The 15,316-nt window shown below is 57.1% G+C and overlaps 1 protein-coding gene across 6 annotated transcripts in view; it reads left to right on the forward strand.

Annotated features, from left to right (window-relative positions):
• The window catches only part of CCM2 (CCM2 scaffold protein), a 61,612-nt gene that overhangs the window by 44,770 nt on the left and 1,526 nt on the right, over nucleotides 1–15,316 (forward strand). For all 6 annotated transcript variants that reach the window (XM_024115123.3, XM_028490234.2, XM_028490232.2 and 3 more), the window contains 7 exons: nucleotides 4,507–4,590; nucleotides 5,748–5,931; nucleotides 9,321–9,457; nucleotides 10,333–10,468; nucleotides 13,108–13,165; nucleotides 13,514–13,652; nucleotides 14,352–14,490. In XM_024115123.3, the coding sequence (XP_023970891.1) occupies nucleotides 4,507–4,590; nucleotides 5,748–5,931; nucleotides 9,321–9,457; nucleotides 10,333–10,468; nucleotides 13,108–13,165; nucleotides 13,514–13,652; nucleotides 14,352–14,490 (877 nt within the window). The remainder of the gene's footprint in view (nucleotides 1–4,506; nucleotides 4,591–5,747; nucleotides 5,932–9,320; nucleotides 9,458–10,332; nucleotides 10,469–13,107; nucleotides 13,166–13,513; nucleotides 13,653–14,351; nucleotides 14,491–15,316) is intronic.

Genomic DNA, 15,316 nt, shown 5'->3' on the forward strand with positions numbered 1-15,316 from the left:
ATTGCTACTCCAGCTTTCTTTTGATTTCCATTTGCATGGAATATCTTTTTCCATCCCCTCACTTTCAGTCTGTACGTGTCCCTAGGTCTGAAGTGGGTCTCTTATAGACAGCATATATATGGCTTTTGTGTTTGTATCCATTCAGCGAGCCTGTGTCTTTTGGTTGGAGCATTTAATCCATTCACGTTTAAGGTAATTATTGATATGTATGTTCCTATTACCATTTTCTTAATTGTTATGGGTTTATTTTTCTAGGTTCTTTTCTTTTGTGTTTCCCACTCAGAGAAGTTCCTTTAGCATTTGTTATAGAGCTGGTTCGTTGGTGCTGAATTCTCTTAGCTTTTGCTTGTCTGTAAGCTGCATCAGCAGGCGGACTCCCAACCACTGCGCCACCAGGGAAGCCCTGTAAGGCTTTTGATTTCTCCGTCGAATCTGAATGAGATCCTTGCCAGTTAGAGTAATCTTGGTTGTCAGTTCTTCCCTTTCATCACTTTAAATATATCATGCCACTCCCTTCTGGCCTGTAGAGTTTCTGCTGAGAAATCAGCTGTTAACCTTATGGGAGTTCCCGTGTACGTTATTTGTTGTTTTTCCCTTGTTGTTTTTAATAATTTTTCTTTGTCTTTAATTTTTGTCAACTTGATTACTATGTATCTCGGCGTGTTTGTCCTTGGGTTTATCCTGCCTGGGACTCTCTGTGCTTCCTAGACTTGGGTGGCTATTTCCTTTCCCATGTTAGGGAAGTTTTCGACTATAATCTCTTCAAATATTTTCTCAGGTCCTTGCTCTCTCTCTTCTCCTCCTGGGACCCTATAATGCGAATGTTGGTGCGTTTAATGTTGTCCCAGAGGTCTCTTAGGCTGTCTTCATTTCTTTTCATTCTTTTTTCTTTGTTATCTTCCATGGCAGTGAATTCTACCATTCTGTCTTCCAGGTCACTTATCCATTCTTCTGCCTCAGTTATTCTACTGTTGATTCCTTCTAGTGTATTTTTCATTTCAGTTATTGTGTTGTTCATATCTGTTTGTTTGTTCTTTAATTCTTCTATGTGTTTGTTAAACATTTCTTGCATCTGCTCGATCTTTGCCTCCATTCTTTTTTGAGGTCCTGGATCATCTTCACTGTCGTCGTTATTCTGAATTCTTTTCCTGGAAGGTTGCCTACCTCCACTTCATTTAGTTGTTTTTATGGGGTTTTATCTTGTTTCTTCATCTGGTACATAGTCCTCTCCCTTTTCATTTTGTCTGTTTTTCTGTGAGTGTGGTTTTCGTTCCACAGGCTGCAGGATTGTAGTTCTTCTTGCTTCTGCTGTCTGCCCTCTGGTGGATGAGGCTATCTAAGAGGCTTGTGCAAGTTTCCTGATGCGAGGGACTGTTGGTGGGTAGAGTTGGGTGTTGCTCTGGTGGGCAGAGCTCAGTAAAAGTTTAATCAGCTTGTCTGCTGATGGGTGGGGCTGTGTTCCCTCCCTGTGGGTTGTTTGCCCTGAGGCGACCCAGCACTGGAGCCTACCCAGGCTCTTTGGTGGGGCTAATGGCGGACTCTTGGAGGGCTCACGCCAAGGAGCACTTCCCAGAACTTCTGCTGCCAGTGTCCTTGTCCCCGCAGTGAGCCACAGCTACCCACCGCCTCTGCAGGAGACCCTCCAACACTGGCAGGTAGGTCTGGTTCATTCTCCTGTGGGGTCACTGCTTCCTACCCTGGGTCCTGAAGTGCACACTGCTTTGTGTGTGTCCTCCAAGAGTGGAGTCTCTGTTTCCCCCAGTCCCGTCGAAGTCCTGCAATCAAATCCCACTAGCCTTCAAAATCGGATTCTCTGGGAATTCCTCCTCCCGTTGCTGGATCCCCAGGTTGGGAAGCCTGACGTGGAGCTCAGAACCTTCACTCCAGTGGGTGGACTTCTGTGGCATGAGTGTTCTCCAGTTTGTGACTCACCCACCCAGTGGTTATGGGATTTGATTTTATTGTGCTTGTGCCCCTCCTACCATCTCATTGCAGCTTCTCCTTTGTCTTTGGCTGTGGGGTATCTTTTTTGGTGAGTTCCAGTGTCTTCCTGTCGATGATTGTTCAGCAGTTAGTTGTGATTCCAGTGCTCTCACAAGAGGGAGTGAGCGCATGTCCTTCTACTCCGCCATCTTGAACCCTGTGGCCCTCAATTATACTTCTTTATAAATATTTTTAGTGGTCGCCCTAGGGTTTGCAATTTACATTTACAACTAATCTTAATCCGTTTTCAAATAACGCTGCATTGCTTCACAGGTAGTGCATGTACCTTATAACCAAATTAATTTCCCAATACATCTTGCTATTTTTCTTTTGAACAAACTGTTATCTGTTAGATCAATTACAACAAATCAAGTAGAAGGTAGTATTTTACCTTCATTTATTTCTTCTCTTCATTTATTTCTTCTCTCATGTTTTTTCCTTGATGTAGATCAATTTCTGACCAAATCATTTTCCTTCTCTCTGAATACATTCTCTTAACATTTCCTGCCAGGTAATCATGAACTCTCCCAATTTTTGTTTGTCTGAGAAAGACTTTATTTCTCCTTCACTTTTGAAGGACAGTTTCACCAGGTGTAGAATTGTAGGTTGGTGGTTTTTTTTTCAACACTGAGTGTTTCACTCTTCTCTTGCTTGCGTGGTTTCTGAAGAGAAGTTTGACATCGTCATTACCCCTGCTTCTCTGTAGGTAAGGTGCTGTTTGGTGTTTTCCTGTTGCTTACTTCCAGGTTTTCTCTTGGTCTTTGATTTTTTTGCAATTTGAATATGATATGCCTAGGTGTAGTTTTTGGTTTTGTTTTTTGTTTTGCTATTTATCCTGCTTGATGTCCTCTGAGCTTCCTGGGTCTGTGGTTTGGTGTCTGACATTGAGGAAGTTCTTAGCCATTATTGCTTCAGGTATTTCTTGTGTTTCTTTCTCCCCTTCTTTTCCTGGTAGCCCCACTACACATTTGTTATACCTTTTGTAATTTTCTATTGTTGGATATTCTATTCCTTTTTTTTGGTTTGTTCTTTCCCTTCGTTTCTTTTTTCCATTTCCTTTTCAGTTTGGGGAGGTTTTACTGACGTATATCCAAGCTGTGTCCATCTGCTGGTGAACAAATCAAAAGCATTCTTCGTTTCTGTTGTAATGTTTTTGGTTTTTTAACATTTCCCATTGATTTTTTTCCTTAGAATTTCCATCTCTTTGCTTACATCGCCGATCAGTTCTTGCATGATGTTCACTTTATTAGAGCCCTTAGGATGTTAATCATAGTTGTTTTAAATTCCTGGTCTGATAATTCCAGGATCTCTGCCATATCTGAGTCTGGTTCTGATGCTTGCCCTGTATGTTCAGTGTTCTTTGCCTATTACCATGCCTTATAATTTTTTGTTGAAAGCTGGGTGTGGTGATTCAGGTAAAAGGAGCTGCGGTAAAGAGGCCTACCTGCCTGGCCCCCAGAGTTTTGTCTCAAGCTTGTCCGTGCCCATGTCCAGCCCTTGGCCAGTCCCCTTCCGGTGCGCCTCCCAGGCCGGCTCCTGTGGCTTCTCCCCGGGGGCTGTGGTTCTCTGTCCCCCGTTGCTCTCTTCAGTTTTGGGGGCAGCAATTTGCCCTGTGACCTTGTTCTCTGATGGATCTGAGAAGGCATGTTGATTTTTCAGTTTGTTCAGCTCTTTTCTTGTGAGGACAGGAGTGACGACGTCGAACTGAAGACAGGAAGTCTGTTGTCACCCTGTTAATAGCGACCTTAAACATTCGAGTTAGTGAGAGGATGAGAAATGTTGGCTGTAAGAGACATCAGTAACCCATTAAATCACATTTAAAAACTGTGTTAATTGCTGGAGATGTGACAGGAACACAGCTGACGCAGCACTGCGTCCGCACTGTACTCGGGCCCTTTTCGTTGAGGTTTGTTAGCCAGGTGCTTCATGGCCTCATGTCACTTCATTTCTCTGTGCCCATCACTCAGCTGCCTGGCCCTTCGTGACTTAACACGTTTACTTTTAGCAGGTTGTGCAGAACCATTGTTTTCAGTTTCCAACCATGACCCGGAAACACAAGCCAGCCGTCCTTGTCTGTCCTTTTATTCATTTTTCATTTTTATTTTTATCTTTTGGTCACACCATGCGCCTTGTGGGATCTTAGTTCCCCTATCAGAGATTGAACCAGGGCCCCCTGCAGTGGAAGCCTGGAGTCTTAACCACTGGCCTGCCAGGGAAGTCCCTTGTCTGTCCTTTTAGAATCCAGATTCCACCAAACTAATTTTGAGGTGTCCTTTAGAGGACTTTGATGACAACATTGATGCAGTCTGGTGGGAAGCGTGGGAGTGTTCTCCTTAGCCGGTAGAGATTTTGCTAAAAATTTGGAGCACGCCGCCTTGAGGAGTTCCCCACTGCGAGCCGGGACTGCGGCCAAGGGGCCTGGTGGTGGGGATGCGCGAGGCTCTCACAGTGCTCTGCTGGCCCGTGGTGGTGTTGGCTCATCTTCCCTTTCTCATGGCACTTTCTCTCTCCACTTTCTTTCAGTACTTAGGTCAGTTAACATCCATCCCAGGATACCTGAATCCCTCCAGTAGGACTGAAATCCTGCATTACATAGACAATGCAAAGGTAACCCCATCTGTCCGACTCTGTCCTCCTAACCCTCAGCCTGCTTCATCTCCCGACCCTGACCTCTGACCCTCAGCCTGCTCCACCTCCCAACCCTGACTTGTGACCCTTAGTTTGCTCCACCTCCTAACCCTGACTTCTGACCCTCAGCCTGTTCTACCTCCTAATGCTGACCTCTGACCCTCAGTTTGCTCCACCTCCCAACCCTGACCTGTGACACTCAGTTTGCTCCACCTCCTAACCCTAACTTCTGACCCTCAGTTTACTCCACCTCCCAATCCTGACCTCTGACCCTCAGTTTGCTCCACCTCCCAACCCTGACCTGTGACCCTCAGTTTGCTCCACCTCCCAACCCTGACCTCTGACCCTCAGTTTGCTCCACCTCCCGACCCTGACCTCTGACCCTCAGTTTGCTCCACCTCCTAACCCTGACTTCTGACCCTCAGCCTGTTCTACCTCCTAACTGACCTCTGACCCTCAGTTTGCTCCATCTCCCAACCCTGACTTCTGACCCTCAGTTTGCTCCACCTCCCAACCCTGACCGCTGACCCTCAGTTTGCTCCACCTCCTAACCTGACTGTTGACCACCAGCCTGCTCCACCTCCTAACCCAACCTCTGACCCTCAGTCTGCTCCACCTCTCAACCCCGACCTCTGACCCTCCATTTGCTCCACCTCCTAACCCCAAGCTCTGACCCCCAGCCTGTTCCACCTCTTAACCCCAACCTCTGACCCTTGTTCTCTGACACCAGCTCTTGGCCCTCTGACCTTGGGCCTTCATGGCCGTGACGGATGACCCAGTCCCATCATGTTAGGGGTGCACTTGGCCCTTGGCTATCAAGACTGTTCCTCAGCCTGAACATGAACTTTATTCTCCAGACTTGCTCCTGGTGGTTCTGGGCTGTTTCACAATTCACGTTTTCGAGATGTCCAAACCACACGCCACAGGTCTGAATCTAAAGGCGGTTCCAGAAGAACCTCCCACGTAGTTTGAACACAGCAGTGCCCTGGGGGTGATCATGGCTGCTCTCAAGGGAGCAGCACTCTGCTCATGAGGCAGTACTGGCTGTGTGGGCTGAGCGTGCCACACGCAGTGCGGGACCCCGGGGGAGCCCGTGGCCGGGCCCTGTGTTTCTGATGCCGTGTGCTTCTTTCCAGAGAGCCCACCAGCTCCCCGGACACCTGACCCAGGAGCATGACGCTGTGATCAGCCTGTCTGCCTACAACGTCAAGCTGGCCTGGAGGGACGGGGAGGACACCATCCTCAGGGTCCCCATCCATGACATCGCCGCCGTGTCCTACGTGCGGGATGACGCCTCACACCTGGTGGTCCTAAAGACAGGTATGGACCTGGGGAGTAGGGTCAGGAGGGTCCTGGGCAGATGCCGACCACGCCTCTGTGCTGAGGAGTGAGTCTGTGGATTTCATGGAGCTCTGGAGACAGTTTCTACAGCGGTGGGTCAGCCACTGCTGCCCACTGTGCCTGAGAGAAGCCCTCTGTCCAGAGCAGGGCAGTGACCCAGGAGGCTGTGAGGAACAGGTGCTGAGCTCAGCCCCTGTCACTCAGCGCGGCCCCCGTCCGGGACGCTGGCGTGGCCTCTGGCACCCAGGCCTGGTAGAGCCCTGGGTGCAGGTGTATCCACCGGGTGAGGGTGGGCCTCAGCTCAGCCCAGCCAACATTCGGCCCCTGCCTTTGGCCAGGCGGTCTTCCCAAAGCGGGGGGAGCAAAGATGAGACCAGACCAGCAAGGAGCTCTCTGTCTGCGAGATGTTCTGAGTGTGTCCGTGTAGGAGAATCAGAGAGAACCTTAGACCAGCCGTCAGCTCCGCTCGCCCAGCCCACTCCTCTCACCTGGCGATGAGGGTGCAGCGCCGCCTTACCTGGCACTGCTGGACAGGCTGCCCAGCAGGTCCAGAGCCCTGGCCTAAGTCCCTGAGAAATGAGGAGAGAAATCACGGTTTCACACATGCCGTGCCCTTCCCGGCGGGCAGTTCTCAGGTTGTCGCTGCAGCATGGACGCCGTCCTGGGCTCCTTTAGGCACTGGCGGCGGCTGGGTTGAGCCCCGGAGCTGCTCATTTCCAAAGGGCCGGTGGCGGGGCGTGAGGGTGGCCCGCTGGACCGGCCTGGGTCGCACGCTGTGCTTCCAGCAGTGCAGAGTTGTATTTCTGCTTGAGGTCGTTAGTTCACGGGGATCCGAGGGCTTTTTAAGAGCCAGGGCCCTGGTGAGCTTTCTCATTACTGACTCCTCGAGCTTCGAGGAGGTTCCCGTGCAAGGGCCCGTGTGCACAGGTAACTGGAGCGGTTTGTGCAGGTGGCTGCCGGGATTACTACAGCCCCTCCCCTCTGTGTGGCTGTGGCTTAGCGTCCCCTCCGCAGCGTCACGCACGCGGACACTCACACTCCCCACACATGCTTCTAACACCCGTGTACATCCTTGCACTCACTCACATGCACTCACACGGGTCCCACACACTCACACACTCTCACTCACACTCGCTAGTTCACACGCACACTCACACACACACCCCTGCTCTGTCATGCTGCACTTTGGAGCGAGGTCCCCTCTGCGCTCTGCTTGTTCCTCGTTTCCCCTCATTTCCTGTGTTCATTGGGCAGCTACCATTTGATGCCAGGCATTATTTTAGGTTGAACAACGTGAAGCTGCATTTTAATCTACAAAAATGACAACTGACGGTGGCTCAAACCAGTAGAAAGCACGTGACATGAATGATCTCGTTTAGTCTCCACAGTAAACCTGTCAGGAGGATTCTGTTTACTTCCACTGCCGCTGGTGGACCAACTGGGAGCAGATGGTCACCCGGTGGGTGGGTGGTGGCCGGCTGGTTGAGGAACTGGCTGTGTAACTGCTTCCACCAGTGCTGCCCAGCACCGTGGTAGCTGCCGTGCCCTGCCAGGGGACTGTCCCCGCAGGAGGCCCGAGGTCTGGGGCCTCCCTAGGGACCGGGCAATGAGGAGAGCACTCTGGCGGCGGGCCTACTGGCGTTTGGGCCGGTCGGAGGGGAGCTGGCCCCTGGGTTTCTTGTGTCCAGGACAGTTCTCAGCGTTAACCATAGAGCAGATTACTAGGAAAACAGGTAACCAAGTTATTTCTAAGAGAGAGGATGAGCTCCATAGGAGAAACTTCCCAAAAGATGAAAACCAGGGCCCAGGGCTTTGAGAGCTTTCAAGTTAAAGGAAGAGAGTGAATTCCGTGTCCTGGAGCGGCCTCCTCGTTCTAGCGGATGGCCCTGAAGGGAAGCCTCCAGACCGGGGGCCTCCTGGTCTCTCAGAGGCTCCTGTGCCCATCAGGCGCACTGTGTGTGAAGTGGTGCACGTGGCCGTCCTCAGCACAGCTGCCGGCAGTGGTGGCTAGCACTTACGAAGTGCCTACTACCTGCAGGCTGTCTGTGTGCCTCCTTCCACCCGGGCTGTGCTGGCATTTGGGACAACATGGGGTCAGGGGTAGGGGTCAGGTCTGGCTGCAGGAGGTTCCGTGTGGCAGGCAGAGCTCGGAGGGCATGGAGACATCTCGTTAAAGGATGTAGGAGAGTGGACAGTGGATCTGAACCGGAACCTGTGGGGACAGCCTGTAGGACTGTGGCTGGATGCAGCTGGGGGACTGGAAGTGGGCTTGCTGTGCGGGGCTTTGGAGCCACATGCCTGCTTCCTTGAGAGCAGCCACGGGTGCGAGCCACAAAGCTACTAAAAATGTTCTAAAAAAGTAAAATGGAACAAGTGAAATCAACGTTACTAATGTATTTCATTTAGCTCTTTATGTCCAGACATCACATCAGCGAGGTCAGGGTGACAGTCACTAGTGAGCGCTCACGCAGTCTTCTTTGTCCTGAGACCTTGTGGGTAGTTTCCAGTTCGGGTACCGCTCAGCACCTGTGGCCCGTGGGTCTGTGGGACGGTGCAGTCCGGGGTCTAACCGTGGGATTCATGGGGCTCAGCCTCCACACAGGGTGCAGCCAGCCCTGCCCTTCAGAGCCCTGGTCTTTGCAGGCCCATCCACCCCAAGCATGGCTGTTCCTGGCTGGGTTCCCGTCTCTCAGCCGTGTCTGAGCTTCGGGTGGTCTCCCTCCTGGGTGGGCTTGCGCTGAGCTACCCTGGCATCAGGGGAGCTCAAGCCTTCACCTCCACTTCCTGCTCCCAGGTGTGTCTGAGCATCGCTCAGACAGGCCTGAGCCCTGTTCCCTGTGGAAGCTTCCCTGGGCCCCAGGCCCCCCTTCCCACTTGAGGAACTCCCCCTCGCGTCCCACAAGGCCTTATGTGTGAGGAGGTGGTGTGCGGTGTTAGGAACACAGGCGGGGCCCTCACGTCCAGACCCCTACCTGGCTTCTTCCCTCGCGCACCCTCTGGCCTGGCGCTCTGCCCCCCTGTGCCGCGTTTCCCCATCTCTTGTCAGGATTGTGTGTTAACCGTGTCACTGGAACCCTGTGAATGCTTTCTTTGGTGTAGCTCAAAAGCAGCTGAATATTAGCAGTTTCATGTCTCAGCCTAAGATATTCGCGCCGCCTTTGGCCAAGATGCTGGAAGGTCATGTGAGGGGATGGCTCTGAGTGCGCGGTGGCAGGGGATGAGGACGGGAGGGTGCTCTTGGGAAGGGAAGGTGACGGTGGGGGTGTGCCTGGCTGGGCCTGCTCCCGCCTGAGTCAGGTAGGGGCCGCCCAGAGCCTGCTCTTGAGCTCCCACACCTGCCCTAACCTGCCACGGTGTTGACTTCCCAGCCCAGGACCCCGGCATCTCCCCCAGCCAGAGTTTGTGTGCAGAAAGTTCCAGAGGCCTCACCGCAGGCTCCCTGTCGGAGAGCGGAGTGGGGCCTGTGGAGGCATGCTGCCTGGTGATCCTGGCCGCGGAGAGCAAGGTGAGCAGGGTTGGCAGCTGGTACCCAGGCCCTGCCCACGGCCTGCCCATCCCCCCCATATCCTGACCCAGCCCCACCTACAGCTTGCCCAGGCTCCGCCCACACCAGATCCAGCCCCGCATACCACCTGACCCAGGTCCCACCCCAGGTCCCACTGGCTCCCAGTCCGCTGGTTCGTTCTTCTCCTGGTGGGCCTCACCCCTCCCTCCCCGACGCTCACGGGTGCCGTGGTCTGTACCCCAAGCTGTGCCCTTGGGGAAGATGCTTGCGAGTGGGGAGTTGGGGCTTGGGGCCCCACCTCGGCCACTAAGAGCCACCAGCCTCGGGGAGCCCCTTGATACCCTTCTGTTAAGCTTTCACATTTGTGAGACCAAAGCAGGGCCGCCCCACCTTAGGTAGCCTCTGATCAGCATCTGTCCTCCCCAGCCCGCCCACCTTCCAGCTGGGAAGTTCTTCCTCGGGGCCGCCCCACTGGCCTGTCCCCAGTGGAAGCTCCTGCAGACACTGCCCCGTGTCCCAGGGGCAGAGCCGCCCCAGATGGGACCCTGCGTTAACGGCACACACGAGAAACAGTTGTGCGGTGTCGGGAATGCCGTCCGTATGACCTGGCACGCGTGCTGTTCCCTCCCTGCCCCTTTCCCGTGGCCGGGACAGGAGTGGGGGGACGGCGCTGGCTGGAAGGGCAGTGGAGGAGGAGGGCCGGCAGCTGACGCTCGTGCGGGTCCAGCCAGCTTCCGGGGTGAGGGCCGGTGTCCTTGCGGCCCCGTGGGGCAGCGGCAGGCGGCAGGCCCTCGGTGCGGGTGTTCCTTCTGCATCTGAGGTGTCGAATGCCCGGAAGCTGCCCAGAAAGGCTCCGCATTGTCCTCCGTTGGCAGGTCGCCGCAGAAGAGCTGTGCTCCCTGCTCGGCCAGGTCTTCCAGATCGTGTACACGGAGTCCACCATCGACTTCCTGGACAGAGCCATATTTGATGGGGCCTCGACACCCACCCACCACCTGTCCCTTCACAGTGGTACGTGAGCAAGAGGGCCCCGCCGCCCCTTCCCTCCAGGGCTCACTGCCGCGAGCCCTTCCCAGGCTAACACCTGGGCAGCCTCGTGCAGCGACCCTGCGGCCACCGTCCCGGGGGGTTTGAGCCGACGCCCTTTGTTCCCAGACTTCACTGTTCACGTTAATCTGAAAGTTTAGTCAAGGCACACACGTTCCCCCCGCTCCCTGCTTTAGGCCACCTGGTGGCTTCCTGCGTAACTTCGGGGGCCGGGAACACGTTCTGGAACCACGCCTGGCCAACGTCACTTCACCAAACTTAGAACCCAGGGCCGGGCGGGGCTCCCAGCGCTGGGGCTGAGAGTGGGTGTGGGGCCCCTTCCAAGACGAGGCCTGCCCAGGGCGGGGTGGGGGGCAGTGGCAGGAAGAGCGAGGGGCCCGAAGGCAGTGTAGCCAGACCAGCGCTCAGAGCCACTTCCTCCGTGTGGGCATCTGGGGAGCGTTTTCCGGAATCTGTGAGCACGCACAAGGTGCTTCATTTGCGTGGTAGCCCACTTGGGCTCAATCTTCTAAACACCAAGAGCATCCACTTTTCAAATGCTTAGTATACTGAGGACCCGTGGCTTCTGTCAGTCAGGTGAACAGAAAGAAAGGTATTGGAGGCAGCGGAGCGGTTGCCTCCGTGGCAGGCAGCCTCTGGTCTTTCTGTGGAGAGTCTAGCCCTGCACGTGCCCCCCGGCGGCTCACGCGTCTCCACGAACAGCGCAGAGCCCTTTGCGTGCTGACGAAGCTGAGGGGGCTTTCTGAGGAAGGGCTGGCTCTCTCACCACCTCCTCGTCTCGCTGTTCACGCTGGAGCCGCCACAGCACCGCAGAGACAGCCCGGCGAGGCCGGCAGCCTGTCCTCACGGGCAGGTGGGGAGGTAGAGGCCCGGAGGCCTACGGCTTCCCCAGTGAGGAGCAGGTGGTTTACTGAGCTATATTTAAACGTTCAGCATTGACATTTCCAGGAGTGGTTTTTTTTGAATAAGCTGTTTTTACTGAAAAGTACACAGATCGTAATTATACCCTTAAATGAGTTTTCACGAAGTAAACACAGGATGTTCAGTCTACCCGCGTGGGCTTCCTTCCTGCCGGCCTCCTTTCTGCGTGGGTGTCCTTTGTCCCCCAGCCCTCAGGTCTCCCTCTGGGGGCCAGGCACACCTGCGCTCACGCCACGTGTGCACACGCACCCATCACGTACACACACGGCACGTGTACGTACGTCACGTCACACGCGTGCACACACTCCACACAGCACTCACGCCCTCACAGACACTTCACGCACACGAGCGCGCACACTAGATGCTCACGGCCTACACGCTCCCCATGCGCGCACGCTCTCGGACTCGTGTCCTCTGCCGCTTTCTGCCTCAGGGCCTTTCTTGCCAGGTCAGTTCTGTCCTGCTGCTGTGACAGGTCACCACGACTGAGCAGCCTGAGCCACACAGACTTAGTCTCTCTCGGTTCTGTAGGTTCGAGTCCACCGTGGGTGTCACTGGCTCAAATCAGGGTGCGGGCCAGCGGCCTTCCTCCTGAGACTCCGGGGAGAAGCTGTCTCCCGCCCTTTCCAGCTTCCCGCGGCCTGCCTCCCTGCATGGTCACAGCCACGGTGGCACCTCTGACCTCCTGTTGTCGCAGCTCCGTCCGGCCCCGCCCCCTCCACACCGAAGGGCCCGGGGCGCACGTCGAGCCCCCTCAGAGAGCCCAGGGCGTCTCCCTGTCTCAGGGTCAGCTGCCCAGCAGCCTCCAGCCCTGTCGCCACGTCACCTGGCACGCGCACCTGGGGTTCGGACGGGGCATCTCGGGGCCATTACTGAGCTCGCTGCACACTTCCCTCCCACTGCCAGGAACGTCCCTTTTCTCTCCCTGTCCCCTCCCCACTCCCACGTTTTCTGATCCCTTTTCTCTTAAAGCTTCGCTTGCTGCATGTGATGGTGCCTTGGCGTCCCTCCTCGTCTGTGTCACACGGACCTTAGGTCATCTCTTTGGTGTTGCCCAAGTAGCTGCTGTGTACCAGGCCCTTTGCTGGTCTGAGGGTCTCAGGCACCCTGAGGCCCCGTGTCTGTCCTCGGCGAGCAGCCGTCCACGTATGGAGCCTGGCTGGGTCCAGGCTGGGGCTCAGACCTGCCGGCTCTGATCGTGGCTTCTGCCCTCACCAGCTGTGTGGCGTGGGGCAAGTTCCATAACCTCTCTGATTCAGTTCCTCATCTAAAAGTTGGAGCAGTGGTGATACCTGCTGGGATCAGAGACGACAAAGTAGCACAGCGCCTAGGACGCTGCCGGGCGTGGTGCCCGCATCTACCAGTGGTGCTTCTCTTGTCCCGGCCCTTGGGAAGCCCTCTCCAGCCCTGCCACATGGCACATCCTCCGAGAACCAGAGCATTGTCCTGCCTCCTGCCCAGCCCTGCAGCAGATGGTGCATCTCACAAGACCCCCCAGGAGGAGCAGGCTCGGGTGCAGCCCAAGGGATGCACCCCAGGGGCCTGGCCGGCTCTGCCCACGAAGGCCTGCAGGCTCCCCACCGCCAGGGCTCTGCGTCTCCTGCTTAGAGCTTGGACACTGGACTCAGTGCCCCCCTCCCTCACGTAACCAGAAGCTTCTGTGTTCTGCACTTTCTGCACAGACGACTCTTCCACAAAGGTGGACATGAAGGAGTCCTATGAGACGGAAGCCAGCACTTTGTGAGTACCCCGCCCTGGTGGTGCCAGCACGGCTGTCTGCCTCCACCCTCCTCGTCGGTATCCCTCCCCCTGCTCCCGCCCCCTTCAGGAGCCTGCCAGTGAGTGGGCTCCCCAGGGTCACACCAGTGACATCATCGCTCCACTGAGACCCTGCTAGGCTGACGGCCCCTTCTGGGTCCTTCCCTGCACATGTCTTTCTCTGTCCGGCCCCGGGCCCCTCGCTCCATGACAGGCCCCCTCCTCCTCTCAGACCCTGGCCCTAACTGGGCCCCCGTGGGGGGTCGAGGGTGCAGGCACGGGGCAGGGCTGGGGGGCTGCCTACCCACGGCTCGGCTCGCGTCCTTGCAGCTCCTTCCCCGAGTGTGCGCATGCAGGCGGCGTGTCGCCCTTGTCCTTCTGCATGCAGACGGCGCCCCACGCCAAGACGGTCAGTGAGAGCGAGCTGAGCGCCACGGCCGCCGAGCTGCTGCAGGACTACATGCTCACGGTACGCTGCCCGCCGCCCGCCGCCGTCAGGAGACCCCGGCCCCAGAGAGCCCACGTGCTCTAGCAGGCCGGTGCTGGGGCCGGCGGTGCCTTGGGGTTAGAATCTCCTTGCGGGGGTGGGGCAGGGTGGGGGGGAGGATGAAGGCGTGCTTCTCTGTGGGTGGAGCTGGGGGTGAGCGTGGGCGCCTTGCTTGCAACTGGGCCTCGCTGCCTTTCCCACCAGGTTAGTCTTTGGGGAGGGCGTGAGTTGGCCAAGGCCTGAGCGTGGGGGCTGCTCTGGCCTCCGAGGCTGGACCACAGGCCTGTCCCTGGGTCTCTGGTGGTGGACGGTAGGGGAGGACCGGGTCACTCCCTGGAAGGGCCAGATGGGCCTTGTCATCACTCAGCAGATTCTTCCCCCCATCCCCCGACTTCACGTGATGTTCTCATTAGAAACTCGGTCAACTGGCTGAGCGCTCTGGGCTCCAGGGTGCTCGTCGCTGCCCCCCCACCCCCCGGCAGTGGTGTGCAGACGCGCCCCCCGCCCGCTTGCGGTCAGCCTGGTCAGCCGCGGCTGCAGGTTAGGGCGGACGGTGCGGGCTCCTCTCTCTCCTGCCGGCCGGAGCCGTGGAGCTGCACGTCCTCTGGGGTCACGTGGGGTGTGGGCAGGGGGGCGGCAGTGCCGGTCACCACCCCGCCCCGGGCCCGGCTCTCTCGGCAGCTGCGCACCAAGCTGTCATCGCAGGAGATCCAGCAGTTCGCGGCGCTGCTGCACGAGTACCGCGATGGAGCCTCGGTGCACGAGTTCTGCATCAACCTGCGGCAGCTCTACGGGGACAGCCGCAAGTTCCTGCTGCTCGGTGAGCGCTCGACGGACGGGGGCGCCGTTAGGAATGGGGCCAGCTAGCGAGGCCTGAGTGATGCGGCTGGGAGGGGCCCCATGGGAGCCAGACGGAGGGTGAGGTGGGCGCCGCGCTGCCTGGCGAGGGCCGGGGGAGGCTCTGCAAGGAGGTGGCGCTTGTGCAGGTCTGGGAGGCGGGGCAGGAGCTTGCCTGGTGGGGGAGTGAAGACGCCGCTCCCGGTGAACGGCGGCTTTAGCCGAGGCCCCGAGAGCTTAGCACGCGGAGTCAGCGCGGCGGGCGGGTGCTCAGGGCCTGCCACGGACAGGGACCTGGACGGCTGCCCAGGCGCGTGAGGCCGGTAGCGCCTCTGCTTTCCCCACGCTGACCCCGGAGAGCACGGTGGGTTGACGGTGGCTGGTGGAGGCTCCTGGGTCCTGGGCTCTGCCCCCAGTGGTCCGATGAGGGTGCACTGCTCACGGGGGTGAAGGGCTGGAGGCGGACCTGCTGCGTTCAGTCCGAGCTCTTGCTGACCCCACTGCTCCCTGGAGTCAGTCGCCAGCCGACGCTGGGGTCCACGGCCCCTGTTCGTATTGTCGTCACGTAGGAGGGGGGTCTCTTTCCAGGAAGTGGGAGGTCAGCTGGGCGGCGGGGCCCAGTGCTCGGAGCCCTGCGCCAGCCTCCCCTCCGCCCTCTCCTCTCCCCTCTCCCCGCCGTTTCTCTCTCCCCCCTCTCCCCCTCCCCACTCTCCTGCTCTGCCCCCTCTCCTGCTCTCCCCCCTCCCCTCTCCCCCCTCTCCCCGCTCCCCCCTCCTGCTCTCCCCCCTCTCCCCTCTCCCCCCTCCCCT

Source organism: Physeter macrocephalus, chromosome 5 (assembly GCF_002837175.3).
Source record: "Physeter macrocephalus isolate SW-GA chromosome 5, ASM283717v5, whole genome shotgun sequence".
Lineage (NCBI taxonomy): Eukaryota > Metazoa > Chordata > Mammalia > Artiodactyla > Physeteridae > Physeter > Physeter macrocephalus.